Here is a 16166-nt window from a genome sequence, read left to right as displayed (position 1 = left end):
AGGAAGGAAGGGGGGAGAGAGAAGGAAAGGAACTAAAAGAAAAGAAAAAAGAAAGCAGCAAGGAGAGGTCAAGGAGATAAGTTGTGTGGGCAATGGTCCAAAGGTGGTGATCAGTGTCAGCGTGTTCCAGCCAGCTCTAGGTCAGCTCTGTCGCCTAGTGGGCCTGGCTCCCATGCCCCACACCCACCTCCTTCCCACTGCAGGGAGGCAGAATGGGGGCTGGGGGAAGAGTGAGGATACACAGGTTGAAATCTCACTCCAGGCTTTCATCAGGCTGAGCCTCATGTTCCTTAAGAGCTCAAACTGACCCAGGTTCAAATCCCAGCTCTGCCAATTCCTATTGGTGTGGTCCTGGGCAAGTCCTCAACCTCTCTGAACCTCAATTTCCCCAAATGGGATATAGGGATGATGAAAATTCAATGAATTTGGGGGAGGGGGCAAGCACACACATTACCATGCTAAGGACCTGGGTTCAAGCCCACAGCTTCTACTTGCAAAGGGAAATCATCACAAGTAGTGAAGCAATGCTGCAGATGTCTCTCTCGCTGTCTGTCTTTCCCTACTGCCTCAATTTCTCTCTGTCCTATCAAATAAAAATAGAAAGGAGGGGGAATTCAACTCACAGACACCAAGCCCCAGCAATAGCATGGCTGTTAATAAAACTACACAAAACCAACGAGTTCATGCAAGCAAAGACTGTGCTGTGGTGCCTAGTGTGGTCTATGCCGCAATAAGCTCCCACTTAACTGTCATTGGTATGAAACATATTAAGGAAAGGATGGCTTTTGTCTCAGCAGCATTGTACAGAAAGGACAACAGACATCAAGGTGGAAGGAAGCAACACCATTCAAGCCCATTGACCTTGAATTTACACCTAAGGTTTTGCTATCTTCAGACAATGGGAATAATTCGAAGTCCCTTTCCCAACTAACTTCCACAATGATCCATAAATGGTTTCATGGCCTTCTCCTCAGTTACTAAGAACTAGCAGGTGAAACGTTGCAAGGGACTAAAGACCACAGGGAACAGAGAAGACACAGTCAACCCCACCCATCTGAAAGATGCTGTCTGCCCTACATTCAGAAGACAGGAGCAAAAGGCCCCAGGGGACACTGCCTAGACCCATTCACCCTTGAGGCATTTCCTGAGACTCTGGTCATGCCCAGCCAACAAGCCAGGGTGGGTAGAGACTTGTTGTATGAAGAGAAATCTCAGAGGGACCAGGTGGTAGCACACCTGTTTGAGCACACATTACAATGTGCAAGGACTGGGGTTCAAGACCGCCTGGTCCCCACCTGTAGGTGGAAAGCTTTAGGAGTGGTGAAGCAGTGTTGCAGGTGTTTCTCTGTCTCTCTCCCTCTCTATCTCCCCCTTCCCTCTTGATTTCTGACTGTCTTTATCCAAAAAATACAGATCATAAAGAATTACTAGAGAGAGAGAGATAAAAATAATAATAACTAGACCCCCACACCTATGGACATCTAATCTTTGACAAAGGGACCCAGACTATTAAATGGGGAAAGCAAAGTCTCTTCAACAAATGGTGTCGGAAACAATGGGCTGAAACATGCAGAAGAATGAAACTGAACCACTGTATTTCACCAAATACAAAAGTAAATTCCAGGTGGATCAATGACTTGGATGTCAGACCACAAACTATCAGATACTTAGAGGAAAATATTGGCAGAACTCTTTTCAGCATACATTTTAAAGACATCTTCAATGAAACGAATCCAATTACAAAGAAGACTAAGGCAAGCATAATCCTATGGGACTACATCAAATTAAAGAGCTTCTTCACAGTGAAAGAAACCACTCCCCAAACCAAGAGACCCCTCACAGAATGGGAGAAGATATTTACATGCCATACATCAGACAAGAGTTTAACAACCAACATATATAAAGAGCTTGCCAAACTCAACAACAAGACAACAAATAACCTCATCCAAAAATGGGGGGAGGACATGGACAGAATATTCACCACAGAAGGGATCCAAAAGGCCGAGAAACACATGAAAAAATGCTCTGAGTCTCTGATTGTTAGAGAAATGCAAATCAAGACAACAATGAGATATCACTTCACTCCTGTGAGAATGTCATACATCAGAAAAGGTAATAGCAGCAAATGCTAGAGAGGGTGTGGGGTCAAAGGAACCCTCCTGCACTGCTGGTGGGAATGTAAATTGGTCCAGCCTCTGTGGAGAACAGTCTGGAGAACTCTCAGAAGGCTAGAAATGGACCTACCCTATGACCCTGAAATTCCTCTCCTGGGGATATATCCTAAGGAACTCAACACATCCATCCAAAAAGATCGGTGTACACATATGTTCTTGGCAGCACAATTTGTAATAGCCAAAACCTGGAAGCAACCCCGGTGTCCAACAACAGATGAGTGGCTGAGCAAGTTGTAGTCTATATACACAATGGAATACTACTCAGCTGTAAAAAATGGTGACTTCACTGTTTTCAGCCGATCTTGGATGGACCTTGAAAAAATCATGTTGAGTGAAATAAGTCAGAAACAGAAGGATGAATATGAGATGATCTCACTCTCAGGCAGAAGTTGAAAAACAAGACCAGAAAAGAAAACTCAAGTAGAACCTAAAATGGAATTGGCATATTGCACCCAAGTAAAAGACTCTGGGGTGGGTGGGTGGGGAGAATACAGGTCCATGAAGGATGATAAATGACATAGTGGGGGTTGTATTGTTAAATGGGAAACTGGGGAATGTTATTCATGTACAAACTATTGTATTTACTGTTGAATATAAAACATTAATTCCCCAATAAAGAAATAAATTTTAAAAAAAAAGAAAAATTCATGTTAAGTGAAATCAGTCAGAAATAGAAGGATGAATATGGGATGATCTCACTCTCAGGCAGAAGTTGAAAAACAAGATCAGAAAGAAAAAAAAAAAAACACAAGTAGAACCTGAAATGGAATTGGCGTTATCGCACCAAAGTAAAAGACTCTGCAGTGGGGGTGGGTGGGTGAGGAGAATACAGGTCCAAGAAGGATGGCAGAGGACCTAGTGGGGGATGTATTGTTATATGGAAAACTGGGGAATGTTATGCATGTACAAACTATTGTATTTACTGTTGAATGCAAAACATTAATTCCCCAATAAAGAAATAAATAATAATAATAATAATAACTAGAGAGAAATGTAGGCAAGTTTCTCGGAGGAAGTAGCATCTGAGCTGAGATCTGAGTCAAGGGGACATGTTAGCAGGGGGTGGAGGCAGGCGTGGGGGAAGGCATGGCCACACAATAGCACAGAGTTAAGGGCAAAGGTAGGACATGGAGGTAGAGACAGTCGGTCCAGCATGACAGCCAGAGCACATGCACAGGACAAGGGAAGGGGACTGAGGAGGGGGAGGTTTGAAGAGGCCAGGTCACACACACATGACAGCATGGCTGTCATATTGAAGGCAGCCAAGGAAGTACCGCTCTGGTACAGGGCTAGAACTCAAGGAAACCAAACACAAGTCCTGTACTCTGTCTCCCCCACTGCACTCCCAGCTGCAAGAGATGTCTCTGTGTGCCCCTGATCCTTTTGAGCAGTGCCACAGCCCAAACTGAGAAGCTTAAATATGCATCACAGAGCCACCTCCCCAGCCCTTATTTTAGTTTCCTTTTTTTTTTCTAGAGATAGAGAGAACTTAAGAGGCAAAGGGATGATAAAGACAACAAGAGAGACCCCTGCAGCACTGCTTTGCCACTCACGAAGCTTTCCCACTGTGGGTGGGAACCAGGGGCTTAAACTAGGTCTTTGCATATGATAACATGTGAGTTCTACCACGTGCACCACTACCTCCTGGCCCCCTTTATTATACTCTTTTTTTTTCTCCAAGGTTATCGATGTGGCTCAGTGCTACACCATGAATCCACTGCTCCTGGAAGCCTTTTTTTCCCTTTTATTGCCCTTGTTGTTTTATCATTGTTGTGGTTATTATTGTTGTTGTTATGATGTCGTTGTTGTTGGATAGGACAGAGAAAAATGGAGAGAGGAGGGGAAGACAGAGAAGGGAAGAGAAAGATAGACACCTGCGGACCTGTTTCACCGATTGTGAAGTGATTCCCCTACAAATGGGGAGCCGGGGGCTCGAACTGGGATGCTTATGCTGGTTCTTGCACTTCTGCACTTAACCCTCTGCGCTACCACCCAATGTCCCTATTGTACTTTTCTATGAGAGAATAAGATACAGAAGCAGGGGGGAGAGAGAGAGGGCGAGCCAGAGAGAGAGAGAGAGAGGGAAGGAGAAGGAGAGGGAGAGGGAGAGGGAGAGGGAGAGAGGGAGAGAGGAAGAGAGGAAGAGAGGGAGAGGAAAAGGAAGAGAGGAAGAGGGAGAGAGGGAGGGAGAGAGAGGGGGTGGCAGAGGGAGAGGGAGAGAGGAAGAGGGAGAGAGGGAGAGGGAGGGATGGAGGGAGAGAGAGAGAGAGAGAGAGAGAGAGAACAAATTACAGTTCTGCCGCTCATGGGCTCATGGAGGTCTAATCATTTGTCCTTGTTGTTCTTATGTGGTGCCGGTGATCAAACCCAGAGCCTCACAAGTGCACAGCAGCCTTTGTACTACAATGTTTATAAAGTTGTGTTCCCCAGCCCTTGCCCCCTGTAGAGGACTTTTCCTGAGAACATCCTCAGCAGACCTGCACTGCACACCCAGCCCAGCCTCTGTGTTCCCTCTGGCACTGCTCCCCCACTCACCAGATCAAAGGCCCCTCACCCAGACCCATGGAACACTGAGTCTGTCTTTTTCTTTTCCCCCACCAGGGCTGTTGCTGGGGCTCAGTGCCTGAATGACAAATCCACGCTCCCGGTGGTCATTCTCTGCGGCCCCCCCAATGCCTTTTTTGTCCATTTGTTTGTTTGTTTTAATTTGATAGAACAGAGAGAAACTGAGTAGGGAGAGGGAAATAGAAAGGGAGAGAGACACCTGCAAACCTCTTTCACCCTTCATGAAGCTCTCTCCCTGCAAGTGGGGACTAGGGGCTTAAGGCGGGGTCTTTGTGCATGCGTGCTACTGAGCGTGTCATTGGCCAGCCCCTAGGTCTATCTTATGGGCTCAGCCTCTAATCTCAGCTCCAGAGTTCCCACCGAAAGCCTCCCTGGAAGTGTCCTCTACAATGTCACCTTGCAGGACACCTTCCCTAAGCTTCGGCCTCTCCATTCGCTCACAGGCAGGCACACCCCGACCCGAGCTGGGGAACTTCTATCAGCTGCACTGCGTGGCCTTTGAGCCCTCAACTGTGAGCATGAAACACACAGAGCCAGACACGGGGTTTGCATGCCTGCAGAAACAGTCTCCGAACTCCGTGGGGAGAGGCACACACTCCAGAATAGGATTCCAGATGGAAAGTACTTGCCTGCAACCATTCTGCCCACCTAGGCCAGTCCCTGGGGGAAAGCTAGCCGCCCCAGGGGGCTTGTTTGTAATAATAAACCCGCTGGTGGGGGGTGGGGAGGGGACATGGAATGGAGTCTATAAAAAAGTTAGAAAACAGCCCGTTGGTAGGAGGGAGAGACAGAGCAGAGAGGATGCAGAACTCCTGACTTAGAGTGCCAATTCTTTTAGAATGCCAATCCTCTGTGGACGCCCTTGGCTGCCCCAATCGTGCCCCCCGGCCCTCAGCCCACCCTCCATACCTTTCGCAGTTGATTCCCAACATTCTGGATCATCGCTGCCCAGAGGCAGGTAACTGCTGGAGTTGCAACAGGCAGACTCTACCACAGCGGGCTCCTAAAGAGGCCTGCCCCCTCTCCTGCTCCTCCTCTCAGCACCGCCCCTCCCTGATAGCGCCAGTCCTCAACGCAGGCCCTCCGCCCCCTCTCCTGGAGCCCCTGTGCAGGGGTGAGAGGGAGGAGAAAAGCCAGCAGCCAGCCTGCAGCCAAGCGGGGTGGGTGAGCGAGCTGACCAGCCCACCCACTTGGTACTGAGCTGGACACTTGCTTTGCCTCCAAATCACAGCCCAACTCAGTCACCACACTTCAGCTCCTGACAGCCTCCCTCAGGGTCTCTTGGTTCCAGAGTGGCTCTAGGAGGTTCCTGGGGGCTCTCCTCACCCTGAACCCCATGCTGGTCAATACACGTCAGACTGAGAAAATGGGCACCAGAGGTCAGGTGGAAGGTGACCGGAGTCCACGGAGCTACCAATAGTTGCCCCGAGAGGAGCCAGGCGCACCTGCTTGTACTCTTCACCCTGGCAAGTGCAGTCGGTCCGCTTGCCCCATGGCTCTGGGTGCCGCCACCCACCCTTTCACTTCTTAAAATAGGCAGCACGGCTTCTCCAAGTAGCCTGGCCAAATCCCACCCCACTGGTTCTGTAAGTCTCAGCCTCACTGAGACCCCCCAAGACTACCTCTCTCTCCCTCTCTCTCTCCCTTTCCTCCTAACTCTCCCTCTCCCTCTCCCTCTCCCTCTGTCTCTCTTGAAGAGGAGCAGAGATGGGCAGGTGTGTTGAGCAAAGGAGTAATAAGCAGGCAGAGCCCACACGGACCCTCACTCCAATCCTGGCAGAGCTATGCTGGAAGAGCAGCCCCTGTCCTCTCCCAGCTCCCATGCCCATAGCTCACTTCCCACCTACATGATGGCTCCCCAAGCTGACTGTCCCATAACAGGCCCTGAGATATAATAGGCCTGCCTCTGGGCCCCTGCTCTAGGGCTCCAGTGTTCACCCTGCTGAGAGTTTTGTTGTTGTTATTGTTTATTTGTTTTTACCAGATCATTATTCAGCTCTGGCTTATGGTGGCACTAGGGATTGAACCTGGGATGTCAGAGGCTTAGGCACTAAAGTGTTTTTGCATATAACCATTATGCTGTCTCTCTAAGCTGCACGCAGAAAAGTTATGGCTTATAAGTGATTCACGAAAGAAAAAAAGAAAGAAAGAAAGAAAGAAAGAAAGAAAGAAAGAAAGAAAGAAAGAAAGGAGAAAGGCCAGGCGGGGGTGCACCTGGTTAAGCACACATAGTCCAAAGCACAATGACCCGCAAAAATCCGGGTTCAAGCATTGGCTCCACACCTGCAGGGGCTGCTTCATGAGTGCTGAAGCAGATCTGCAGGTGTCTTTCTTTCTCCCTCTCTATCTCCCTCTCCTCTTTCAATTTCTCTCTGTCCTATCCAATAAAATGGGGGGGGGTGGCCGCCAAGAGCAGTGGATTTATAGTCTTAGTGCTGAGCCCCAGCAATTACCCTGGAGGCAAAAAGAAAAGAAAAAGAAAGAAAGAAAAAAAGAAAGAGGGAGGAAGGGGGGGGAGAAAGGCAGGCAGAGCGCACTGGAGATGGTGCAATGGCTGAAACGTTGAACATTCAAGCCTAGAGTCCACAGTTTAGTCACTGGCATTGCATGTGATGCTCTGGCTCTCTCTCTGTCTCTCTTACTCTCTCATTAATAAAGGTATGATTTTTTTTCTAATAAGATCCCCAAATGCCGCTGTGTTGCAGGCCCAAGGGCCACACTGTGGGGAGCAGTGAGCTATGGTGGCCCTTGTATTTGGCTGTCAGCCCCTGACAGTCCCCTGCTATCACCACCATCACTGCTGATGTCACTAAGGCCCCATACTTTGGGCCTCGCCTCAAGAAGAAGATACAGTGATTATTACTATTCGACTACAAAGGATAGAACAAAGGCAGAGTCATTTGTCCAAAGTCACGTCCTTGATAAGAATCAACACCAGGATGTGCACTTTGAGCTAAGGCCAAAGCCCATGAGTTGAAGGGTTACTCTTCACAACCTGTGTGTGCTGACCAAGGAAATCTCTAGAAATCTCACAGCCTGAAGGCACGTTTCTGGCGTGAAAGGAGCTTGAGGGACCCTAACCTCCAAAGGCTTGTTCCTCAGGCTCTGGGGAACCCTGTGTCTGGAGAAAGCCTGTCCCTGCATCCCCGGGAGACCCAGGATCTTTTCTCCCCAAAACACTTCTCTTCCACCTTCTATTCACTTGGGGTTTCCTTCATTCTTGCTATTCTCTTTTTCTGACACCCTTTAATAAATCTACATTGGAAATCTGTCCCCCAAACAAGGTCCACCTCATATGCCATCTCCTCCAGGAAGACTTCTGGGCACTTCCTAAGTGGAAAGTGCATCCTCTTCCTTTGTACTCTCACCACCATCCTCCCCCCCCATACCCCTACACAAGCACACACACATATTCAGACTTTCATTTTTCCTTCCACACTCTCTGTTACCCCTGCCCCACTTCACCAGGGGTTTGCTAAGGTTTTGTTCCTACTGCATGGCATACTCCTGGTGAATTCTCTATCTAATTGAGAGGGAGAAAGAGAGATAAAGGAGGACAGGGAGAGGGAGAGACAGAGGGGGAGAGGAATAGACAGAGGGGGAGGAGGAAAAGAGGGAGACGGAAAGAAAGAGGGAGGGGAAGAGTGAGAGGGAGGGAAAGAGACAGAGGAAAGGGAGATGGAGCGACCAAGAAGAGGGAAAGGGGGAAAGAAAGAGGGAGAGGGGGAGACAGAGGGGGAGGGGAGAGAAGAGGGGAAGGAGAGGGAGAGGGAGGGGAAAAGCAATAGGGAAAGGGAGAGACAGGAGAGGGAGAGAGACAGAGGGGGAGGAGGAAGAAGGGATGGGGAGGAGAGGAAGCAGGAGCAAGAATGGAAGAGGGAGGGAAAAGCAAGAGGGAAAGGGAGAGTGTAGACTGAGGAGGGAGGAGGAGGGAGGAGGAGGGAGGTGGAGGTGGAGGCAGAGGCAAGGAGAGGGAAGGAGAGGAGGAGGGGAGGGGGAGGAGCAGGAGAGGGTAAGGAGCAAAAGGGGAGAGGGAGAAGGGGAGAGGGAGAGAGGAAGGGGAGTGTGAGAAGGGGAGAGGGGGAGAGGGAGGGGTGGAGGAGGGGAGAAGGGGGGGAGAAGGGAAGAGGAAGTGGAGGGGAAGAGGGAGAGGGACTCACCACTGCAAGGCTCCTGGGCTTTCTGTATGCATGGCGCTCCCAACTGGTGGCAGGGGCTCAAGCCGGGCCCTGGTGCTAGGTGAGGCGAGTTCTGCCAGGGGAGCCATCTCCAGCCCCACGCTGGTTCTTCTCTTAGGTCGGGCTGACCTGTGCTAATTTTTCCTTTTTGAGCTCAAGTGAGCTAACAACCGGAACTCAATGCTGCTGATTCATCAGAGCCTTGAAGCCAGTAAATACCCAGAAAGTACCCAGAGAATGAACAAATGCATAATTAAGTTTTAAAGAGTAAGAGTGTATGGAATGAGTGGATGGAAGAAAGCACGCAGATGGATGGATGGATGGATGGATGGATGGATGGATTCCCTAGCAGCCATTCTGTCCTCTTCTCCAAGGCGCCATGCTCTGGGGCCTCTTATAAAAGACATGGCAAAATAAAGGAAGCTGCGGGATAAGTGGGGGGGGGGGGGGCAAGTGAGGGGGGAGTGATATTGCCAAGAAGGGGGGCTTCAAGGCCATTGTTCATGGAGGAGAAGCTGGGCCAAGGGAGAAGAGCGAGAAGCAGAGGAAATGGTCCAGGACGAGAGGATGCAGAGGCCCACGGGCAGAGGCCAGGCTAGCTGCACCGACCCCTTCTTCCCAGGCTGGCTCAGACACGCCTCTAGGTGCCCCACCGCCTAGCCTCTTAGGGGTGCTGAAACCCCTCCTTTGCCCCTCTTTTGCTGAGGGAGTCTGGCCCCAGCCTAACTTGGGGCTCCGCCCTCACCTGGGCCTGCCTCCCCACACAGGCACCGCTCAGCACCCCAGCTCATGCCCCAGTGAGTCAGTCCGGGTTACACCCTCTGGACTCTGCCTTGTGCCCACACACCCTAGGCTCTGCTGCTTGCAGAGTGACTCCTGCTGTCACCCCACCTCAGCGACAGACCTGCCCGTCCCTGCTCAAATCCCAGGGTGCCGCAGGTCCCAGGGTGCCACAGGCCCCTGCCTGCCCAAGGAGAACGTGCAGGCACCGCCCCCTCCAGGATGCAAGTGCTGGGGCCCAGGGAAAGCCCGGGAGGAGCTCGGGGAGCCTCCCTCCCTAGCAGGAGGTGGGTGTGGGGGGACAGCTGATGGGGTCTTACCCACATGGTGGGGAACTCAGGCCTTGCAGGATGAGCGTGGGGAGGCCGCGGAAGGCCAGGGAAGGAGTCCAGGGCAGGCCAGGGAAGGAGTCCAGGGCAAGACCTACAAACAGACCTCCCAGGTCCTGGCCAGAGGCGGTGGGAGGCTGAAGCGAGGTGCAGGAAACCCAGGGGAGGAGCTGGGGGAGGCGGGTCTCCTCCCTCCTCCAGCCTGGCTCACAGAGGATGGGGGCGGGTGCCACTCCCCGCCCCACCAGTTCCCCCAAAACCTCACGGGCGCTGGGCCGGACAAAGGCGGAAACTAGTGGCTGGATCCTAGCTGGGTGGACTTGGAGCAGAACTGAGCACCAAGCCACTCCTGGTTCCTGTTAAACCAGCCCTGCTCTGTAATACCTGCTCTTCCTCACACTTTTGAGCACCTACTATGTGCCACACCTTTACTGAGCACCTACTGGGGGGGTCACATTTTTGTTGAGCACCTACTATGTGCCACACTATTAATGGGGACCTACTGTATGCCACCTGTTGTTGACGGCAGACTATGCCAAGCCTTTATTGAGCACCTACATGTCACAATTTATTATGCACCCACTGTGTGCCACACCTTGAGCACCTACTAAGTGCAGAGCACAAGGCCATGCTAGTGGCCCTGGTGCCACATAGAAGTTCCATGGCACCCAGGAAGGTGTGGTGATGTTGTCTCTACCTACCTACTTCGCTCTCTTTCCAGCTTTCTCTGTCTCTCTCTCTCTCTCTCTCTCTGAAAGTAATGGGGAGAAATCAGACCAGGACCAGTGAAGCAGCACGTATTTATGACCCCAGTGCTGAGAAAAACAAAAAAGGAAAAGAAAGAATACATCATCACAATCAATGAAATGAACATATAAGCCCCAAGTTTCCCTATGGACCCTTGCAATCTCCTTTCTGCACTAAGATGCCTTCTTTCCCAGAGCTCTAGGCAAATATTAAACAGCCTTCTGCCACTCTAATTTGCATTTTCTTAAATTCTATAGGAATGGAACTGTACAGTGTGTGTTCTTTGATGTGTGATGTTATTCACTATGCGCCATTGTTTTACAATGATACATTTTTACATCTATAGTGCACGTCACTAATTTGTTTCTTTTTTTTTTAATATTTATTTATTCTTTTTTGTTGTCCTTGTTTTATTGTTGTTGTTACTGATGTCGTCATTGTTGGATAGGACAGAGAGAAATGGAGAGAGGAGGGGAAGACAGAGGGGGGAGAGAAAGATAGACACCTGCAGACCTGCTTCACCGCCTGTGAAGCGACTCCCCTGCAGGTGGGGAGCCAGGGACTCGAACCGGGATCCTTAGGCCGGTCCTTGCACTTTGCTCTGCGTGCGCTTAACCCACTGTGCTACCACCTGACTCCCTAGTTTGTTTCTTTTTTTTTTTTTTTTTTTTTTTTGACTTTTTTTTTTTTTTTTATTTTAGGAGGGGTACAACTCCACACAATTCCCACCGCCCAATCTCCATATCCCACCCCCTCCCCCGATAGCTTTCCCATTCTCTATCCCTCTGGGAGCATGGACCCAGGGTCATTGAGGGTTGCAGAAGGTAGAAGGTCTGGCTTCTGTAATTGCTTCCTCGCTGAACATGGGCGTTGACTGGTCGGTCCATACTCCCAGTCTGCCTCTCTCTTTCCCTAGTAGGATGGGTCTCTGGGGAAGCTGAGCTCCAGGACACATTGGTGGTGTCTTCAATCCAGGGAAGTCTGGCCGGCATCCTGATGACACCTGGAACCTGGTGACTAAAAAGAGAGTTAACATACAAAGCCAAACAAATTGTTGAGCAATCATGGACCCAAAGCTTGGAAAAGTGGAGAGGAAGTATTAGGGAGGTACTCACTGCAAACTCTAGTATACTTCTGCTTTCTTACTTTGGTGCCATACTCCAAACTCAATTTCTGCTTTGCGTTTCTACTTTTTTTTTTTTTTTACATGCATAACATTCCCCAGATTCCCATTTAGCAATACAACCCCCACTATTTCATTCATCATTTTTCATGGACCTGTATTCTCCCCACCCACCCACCCACCCCAGAGTCTTTTACTTTGGTGTAATACTCCAATTCTATTTCAGGTTCGACTTGTGTTTTCTTTTCTAATCTTGTTTTTCAACTTCGGCCTGAGAGTGAGATCATCCCATATTCATCCTTCTGTTTCTGACTTATTTCACTCAACATGATTTTTTCGAGGTCCATCCAAGATCGGCTGAAAACAGTGAAGTCACCATTTTTTACAGCTGAGTAGTATTCCATTGTGTATATATACCACAACTTGCTCAGCCACTCATCTGTTGTTGGACACCTGGGTTGCTTCCAGGTTTTGGCTATTACAAATTGTGCTGCCAAGAACATATGTGTACACAGATCTTTTTGGATGGATGTGTTGGGTTCCTTAGGATATATCCCCAGGAGGGGAATTGCAGGGTCATAGGGTAGGTCCATTTCTAGCCTTCTGAGAGTTCTCCAGACTGTTCTCCACAGAGGTTGGACCAATTGACATTCCCACCAGCAGTGCAGGAGGGTTCCTTTGACCCCACACCCTCTCCAGCATTTGCTGCTGTTACCTTTTCTGATGTGTGACATTCTCACAGGAGTGAAGTGATATCTCATTGTTGTCTTGATTTGCATTTCTCTGACAATGAGAGACTTGGAGCATTTTTTCATGTGTTTCTCAGCCTTTTGGATCTCTTCTGTGGTGAATATTCTGTCCAATTCCTCCCCCCATTTTTGGATGGGGTTATTTGTTGTCTTGTTGTTGAGTCTGGTAAGCTCTTTATATATGTTGGTTATTAAACTCTTATCTGATGTATGGCATGTAAAGATCTTCTCCCATTCTGTGAGGGGTCTCTTGATTTGGGTAGTGGTTTCTTTTGCTGTGAAGAAGCTTTTTAATTTGATGTAGTCCCATAGGTTTATACTTGCCTTAGTCTTCCTTGTAATTGGATTCGTTTCATTGAAAATGTCTTTAAAATTTATGCGGAAAAAAGTTCTTCCAATATTTTCCTCTAAGTATCTGATAGTTTCTGGTCTAACATCCAAGTCCTTGATCCACTTGGAATTTACTTTTGTATTTGGTGAAATACAGTGATTCAGCTTCATTCTTCTGCATGTTTCAATCCATTGTTTCCAACACCATTTGTTGAAGAGACTCTGCTTTCCCCATGTAATAGTCTGGGCCCCTTTGTCAAAGATTAGATGTCCATAGGTGTGGGGCCTCATTTCTGGGCTCTCAATTCTATTCCACTGGTCAGTGTGTCTGTTCATGTTCCAGTACCAAGCAGTTTTGATGACAATGGCCCTATAATATAGTTTGAGATCTGGCAGTGTGATGCCTCCGGTTCTGTTCTTTTTTCTCAAGATTGTTTTGGCAATTCTAGGTCTTTTCTGGTTCCAGATAAACATTTGTAGCATTTGTTCTATTCTCCTAAAAAATGTGGTTGGGATCTTGATGGGGATAGCATTAAATTTGTAGATGGCTCTGGGTAATATATTCATTTTGATGATGTTAATTCTTCCAACCCATGAGCATGGAATATCTTTCCACTTCTTTGTGTCTTTTTCAATTTCTTTGAGTAGTGACTCATAATTTTCAGTATACAAGTCTTTCACTTCTTTGGTTAGGTTTATTCCTAGATATTTTATTGTTTTTGTTGCTATAGAAAAAGGAACTGATTTCTGGATTTCAATTTCTTCTAACTTAGTGTTTGCATAGAGGAATGCCACTGACTTTTGAATGTTAATTTTATAACCTGACACATTACTGTATTGCCTGATGATTTCCAAAAGCTTCTTGCTAGATTCCTTAGGTTTTTCCATGTATACTATCATGTCATCTGCAAATAAGGAGAGTTTGACTTCTTCTCTTCCAATCTGTATTCCTTTAATTCCTTGCTCCTGCCTGATTGCTATGGCAAGAACTTCCAACACTATGTTGAATAGTAATGGTGATAGTGGGCAGCCCTGTCTAGTACCTGATCTGAGGGGAAATGCTTCCAGTTTTTCACCATTGAGTATGATGTTGGCTGTAGGTTTGCTATATATAGACTCCACTATCTTCAGGAATTTTCCATCTATTCCCATTTTTTGTAGTGTTTTGATCATAAAGGGATGTTGTATTTTGTCAAAGGCTTTCTCTGCATCTATTGATATGACCATGTGGTTTTTGGTCTTGCTTTTGTTGATATGGTGGATCACATTGATTGATTTACGTATATTAAACCAACCTTGCATGCTTGGGATAAACCCCACTTGGTCATGATGGACAATCTTTTTGATATACTGCTGTATCCGGTTGGCTAGAATTTTGTTCAATATTTTCGCATCTATGTTCATCAGAGATATTGGTCTGTAGTTTTCTTTTTTGGTTGTGTCCCTGTCTGCTTTTGGTATCAGGGTGATGTTGGCTTCATAGAAGCTGGCAGGGAGTATTCCAGTGTCTTCAATCTTCTGGAAGACTTTTAAAAGTAGAGGTATTAGTTCTTCTTTGAAAGTTTTGTAGAATTCATTTGTAAAACCATCTGGTCCAGGACTTTTATTTTTGGGAAGATTTTTGATAACTGTTTCAATTTCATTAGCTGTGATGGGCCTGTTCATGTTATCCACTTCCTCTTGACTTAGTTTTGGAAGTTGGTAGGTATCTAGGAAATCATTCATTTCTTCCAGGTTCTCTAACTTGGTGGCATATAGTTGTTCATAGAAGCCTCGCATGATATGTTGAATTTCTGCAGTGTCTGTTGTGATATCTCCTCTTTCATTTACTATCCGATTTATTTGGGTCTTCTCCCTTTTTTGTTTTGTGAGTCTGGCTAAAGGTTTGTCGATTTTGTTTACTCTTTCGAAGAACCAACATTTACTTTCATTGATCTTTTGTATGGTTTTCCTATTCTCAATGTTATTTATTTCTGCCCTAACTTTAGTAATTTCTGTCCTTCTGGTTGCTTTAGGATTCCATTGTTGTTCTTCTTCTAGGTCTTTAAGATGTGCAATCAGGCTGTTTATTTGTGCCTTTTCTTGTTTCCTAATGTGTGCTTGTATAGCTATGAACTTCCCTCTTAGGACTGCTTTAGCTGTGTCCCAAATATTTTGATAGCTTGTGTCTTCATTTTCATTGAACTCTCGAAACATTTTGATTTCTTCCTTGATTTCCTCTTTGACCCAGAAGTTGTTAAGAAGTGTACTGTTGAGCTTCCACATTTTGGCACTGTTACTAATCTTTGGTTGATTGTTAAGTGTTAGTTTAATTCCACTGTGGTCTGAGAAGATGCTTGGGATGATTTCAGTGCTCTTGAATAGGCTGATGCTGTCTTTGTGGCCTAACATATGGTCTATCCTTGAGAATGATCCATGTGGATTTGAGTAAAATGTGTATTCCAGTTTCTTGGGATGAATGACTCTGAAAATGTCCAATAGTTCTAGTTTATCTATCTCTTCATTTAGCTCCCTTATGTCTTTACTGATTTTCTGCCTGGATGATCTGTCAAGTTGAGATAGTGGGGTGTTGAAGTCCCCTACTATGATTGTGTTACTGTTAATATATTGCTGTAGCTCTTTCAGTAGAAGTTTGATGTATTTAGATGGCTTCTCATTGGGTGCATAGATATTAATAATTGTTAAGTCCTCTTGATTGACTGATCCTCTGAGCATTAAGTAGTGTCCATTCCTATCTTTTTTAATTTTATCTATTTTAAAGTCTATCATGTCAGATATGAGAATAGCTGTTCCTGCCCTTTTTTGTGGGCCATTGGCTTGAATGATAGTTTTCCATCCTTTCACTTTAAGTCTGTGTTTGTCTTGTTGCGTTAGGTGAGTTTCCTGTAGACAACATATTGTTGGGTTGTGTTTTCTGATCCATCTTCCTACTCTGTGTCTTTTAATAGGTGAATTCAGGCCATTCACATTTATTGATATCAAAGATTGAAGATATTTTAACGCCATTCTTGTAGAGTTTTAGAGTGTTTTGATATATGTTCTATTTGTGGTGGTCTGGTTGTTTATAGGAAACCTTTCAGAACTTCTTTCAAGGCAGGCTTGGTGATGGTTGCTTCCTTCAACTGTTGCTTGTCTGAGAAGGTTTTGATGCTTCCATCTAGTCTGAATGACAATCTAGCAGGATATAGTAT

The 16166-nt window shown here is 47.0% G+C and overlaps 1 protein-coding gene across 3 annotated transcripts in view; it reads right to left on the bottom strand.

The window, feature by feature from the left end:
• ACOT11 (acyl-CoA thioesterase 11) overlaps positions 1–10091 on the bottom strand; it is a 65067-nt gene extending 54976 nt beyond the window's left edge. The window contains exon 1 of one of the 3 annotated variants that reach the window (XM_016185982.2): positions 10018–10091. In XM_016185982.2, coding sequence (XP_016041468.1) covers positions 10018–10023 — 6 coding nt within the window. In that variant the 5' untranslated portion in view covers positions 10024–10091. Of the gene's footprint in view, positions 1–5648; positions 5772–8899; positions 9279–10017 lie in introns of those variants that run through there. The other 2 variants (XM_060206266.1, XM_007518032.3) reach the window with 2 other exon arrangements.
• Between the last annotated feature and the right edge of the window lie 6075 nt (positions 10092–16166).

This window comes from Erinaceus europaeus, chromosome 13, assembly GCF_950295315.1.
Source record: "Erinaceus europaeus chromosome 13, mEriEur2.1, whole genome shotgun sequence".
Lineage (NCBI taxonomy): Eukaryota > Metazoa > Chordata > Mammalia > Eulipotyphla > Erinaceidae > Erinaceus > Erinaceus europaeus.
This window is presented reverse-complemented; position numbering and strand designations above follow the sequence as displayed.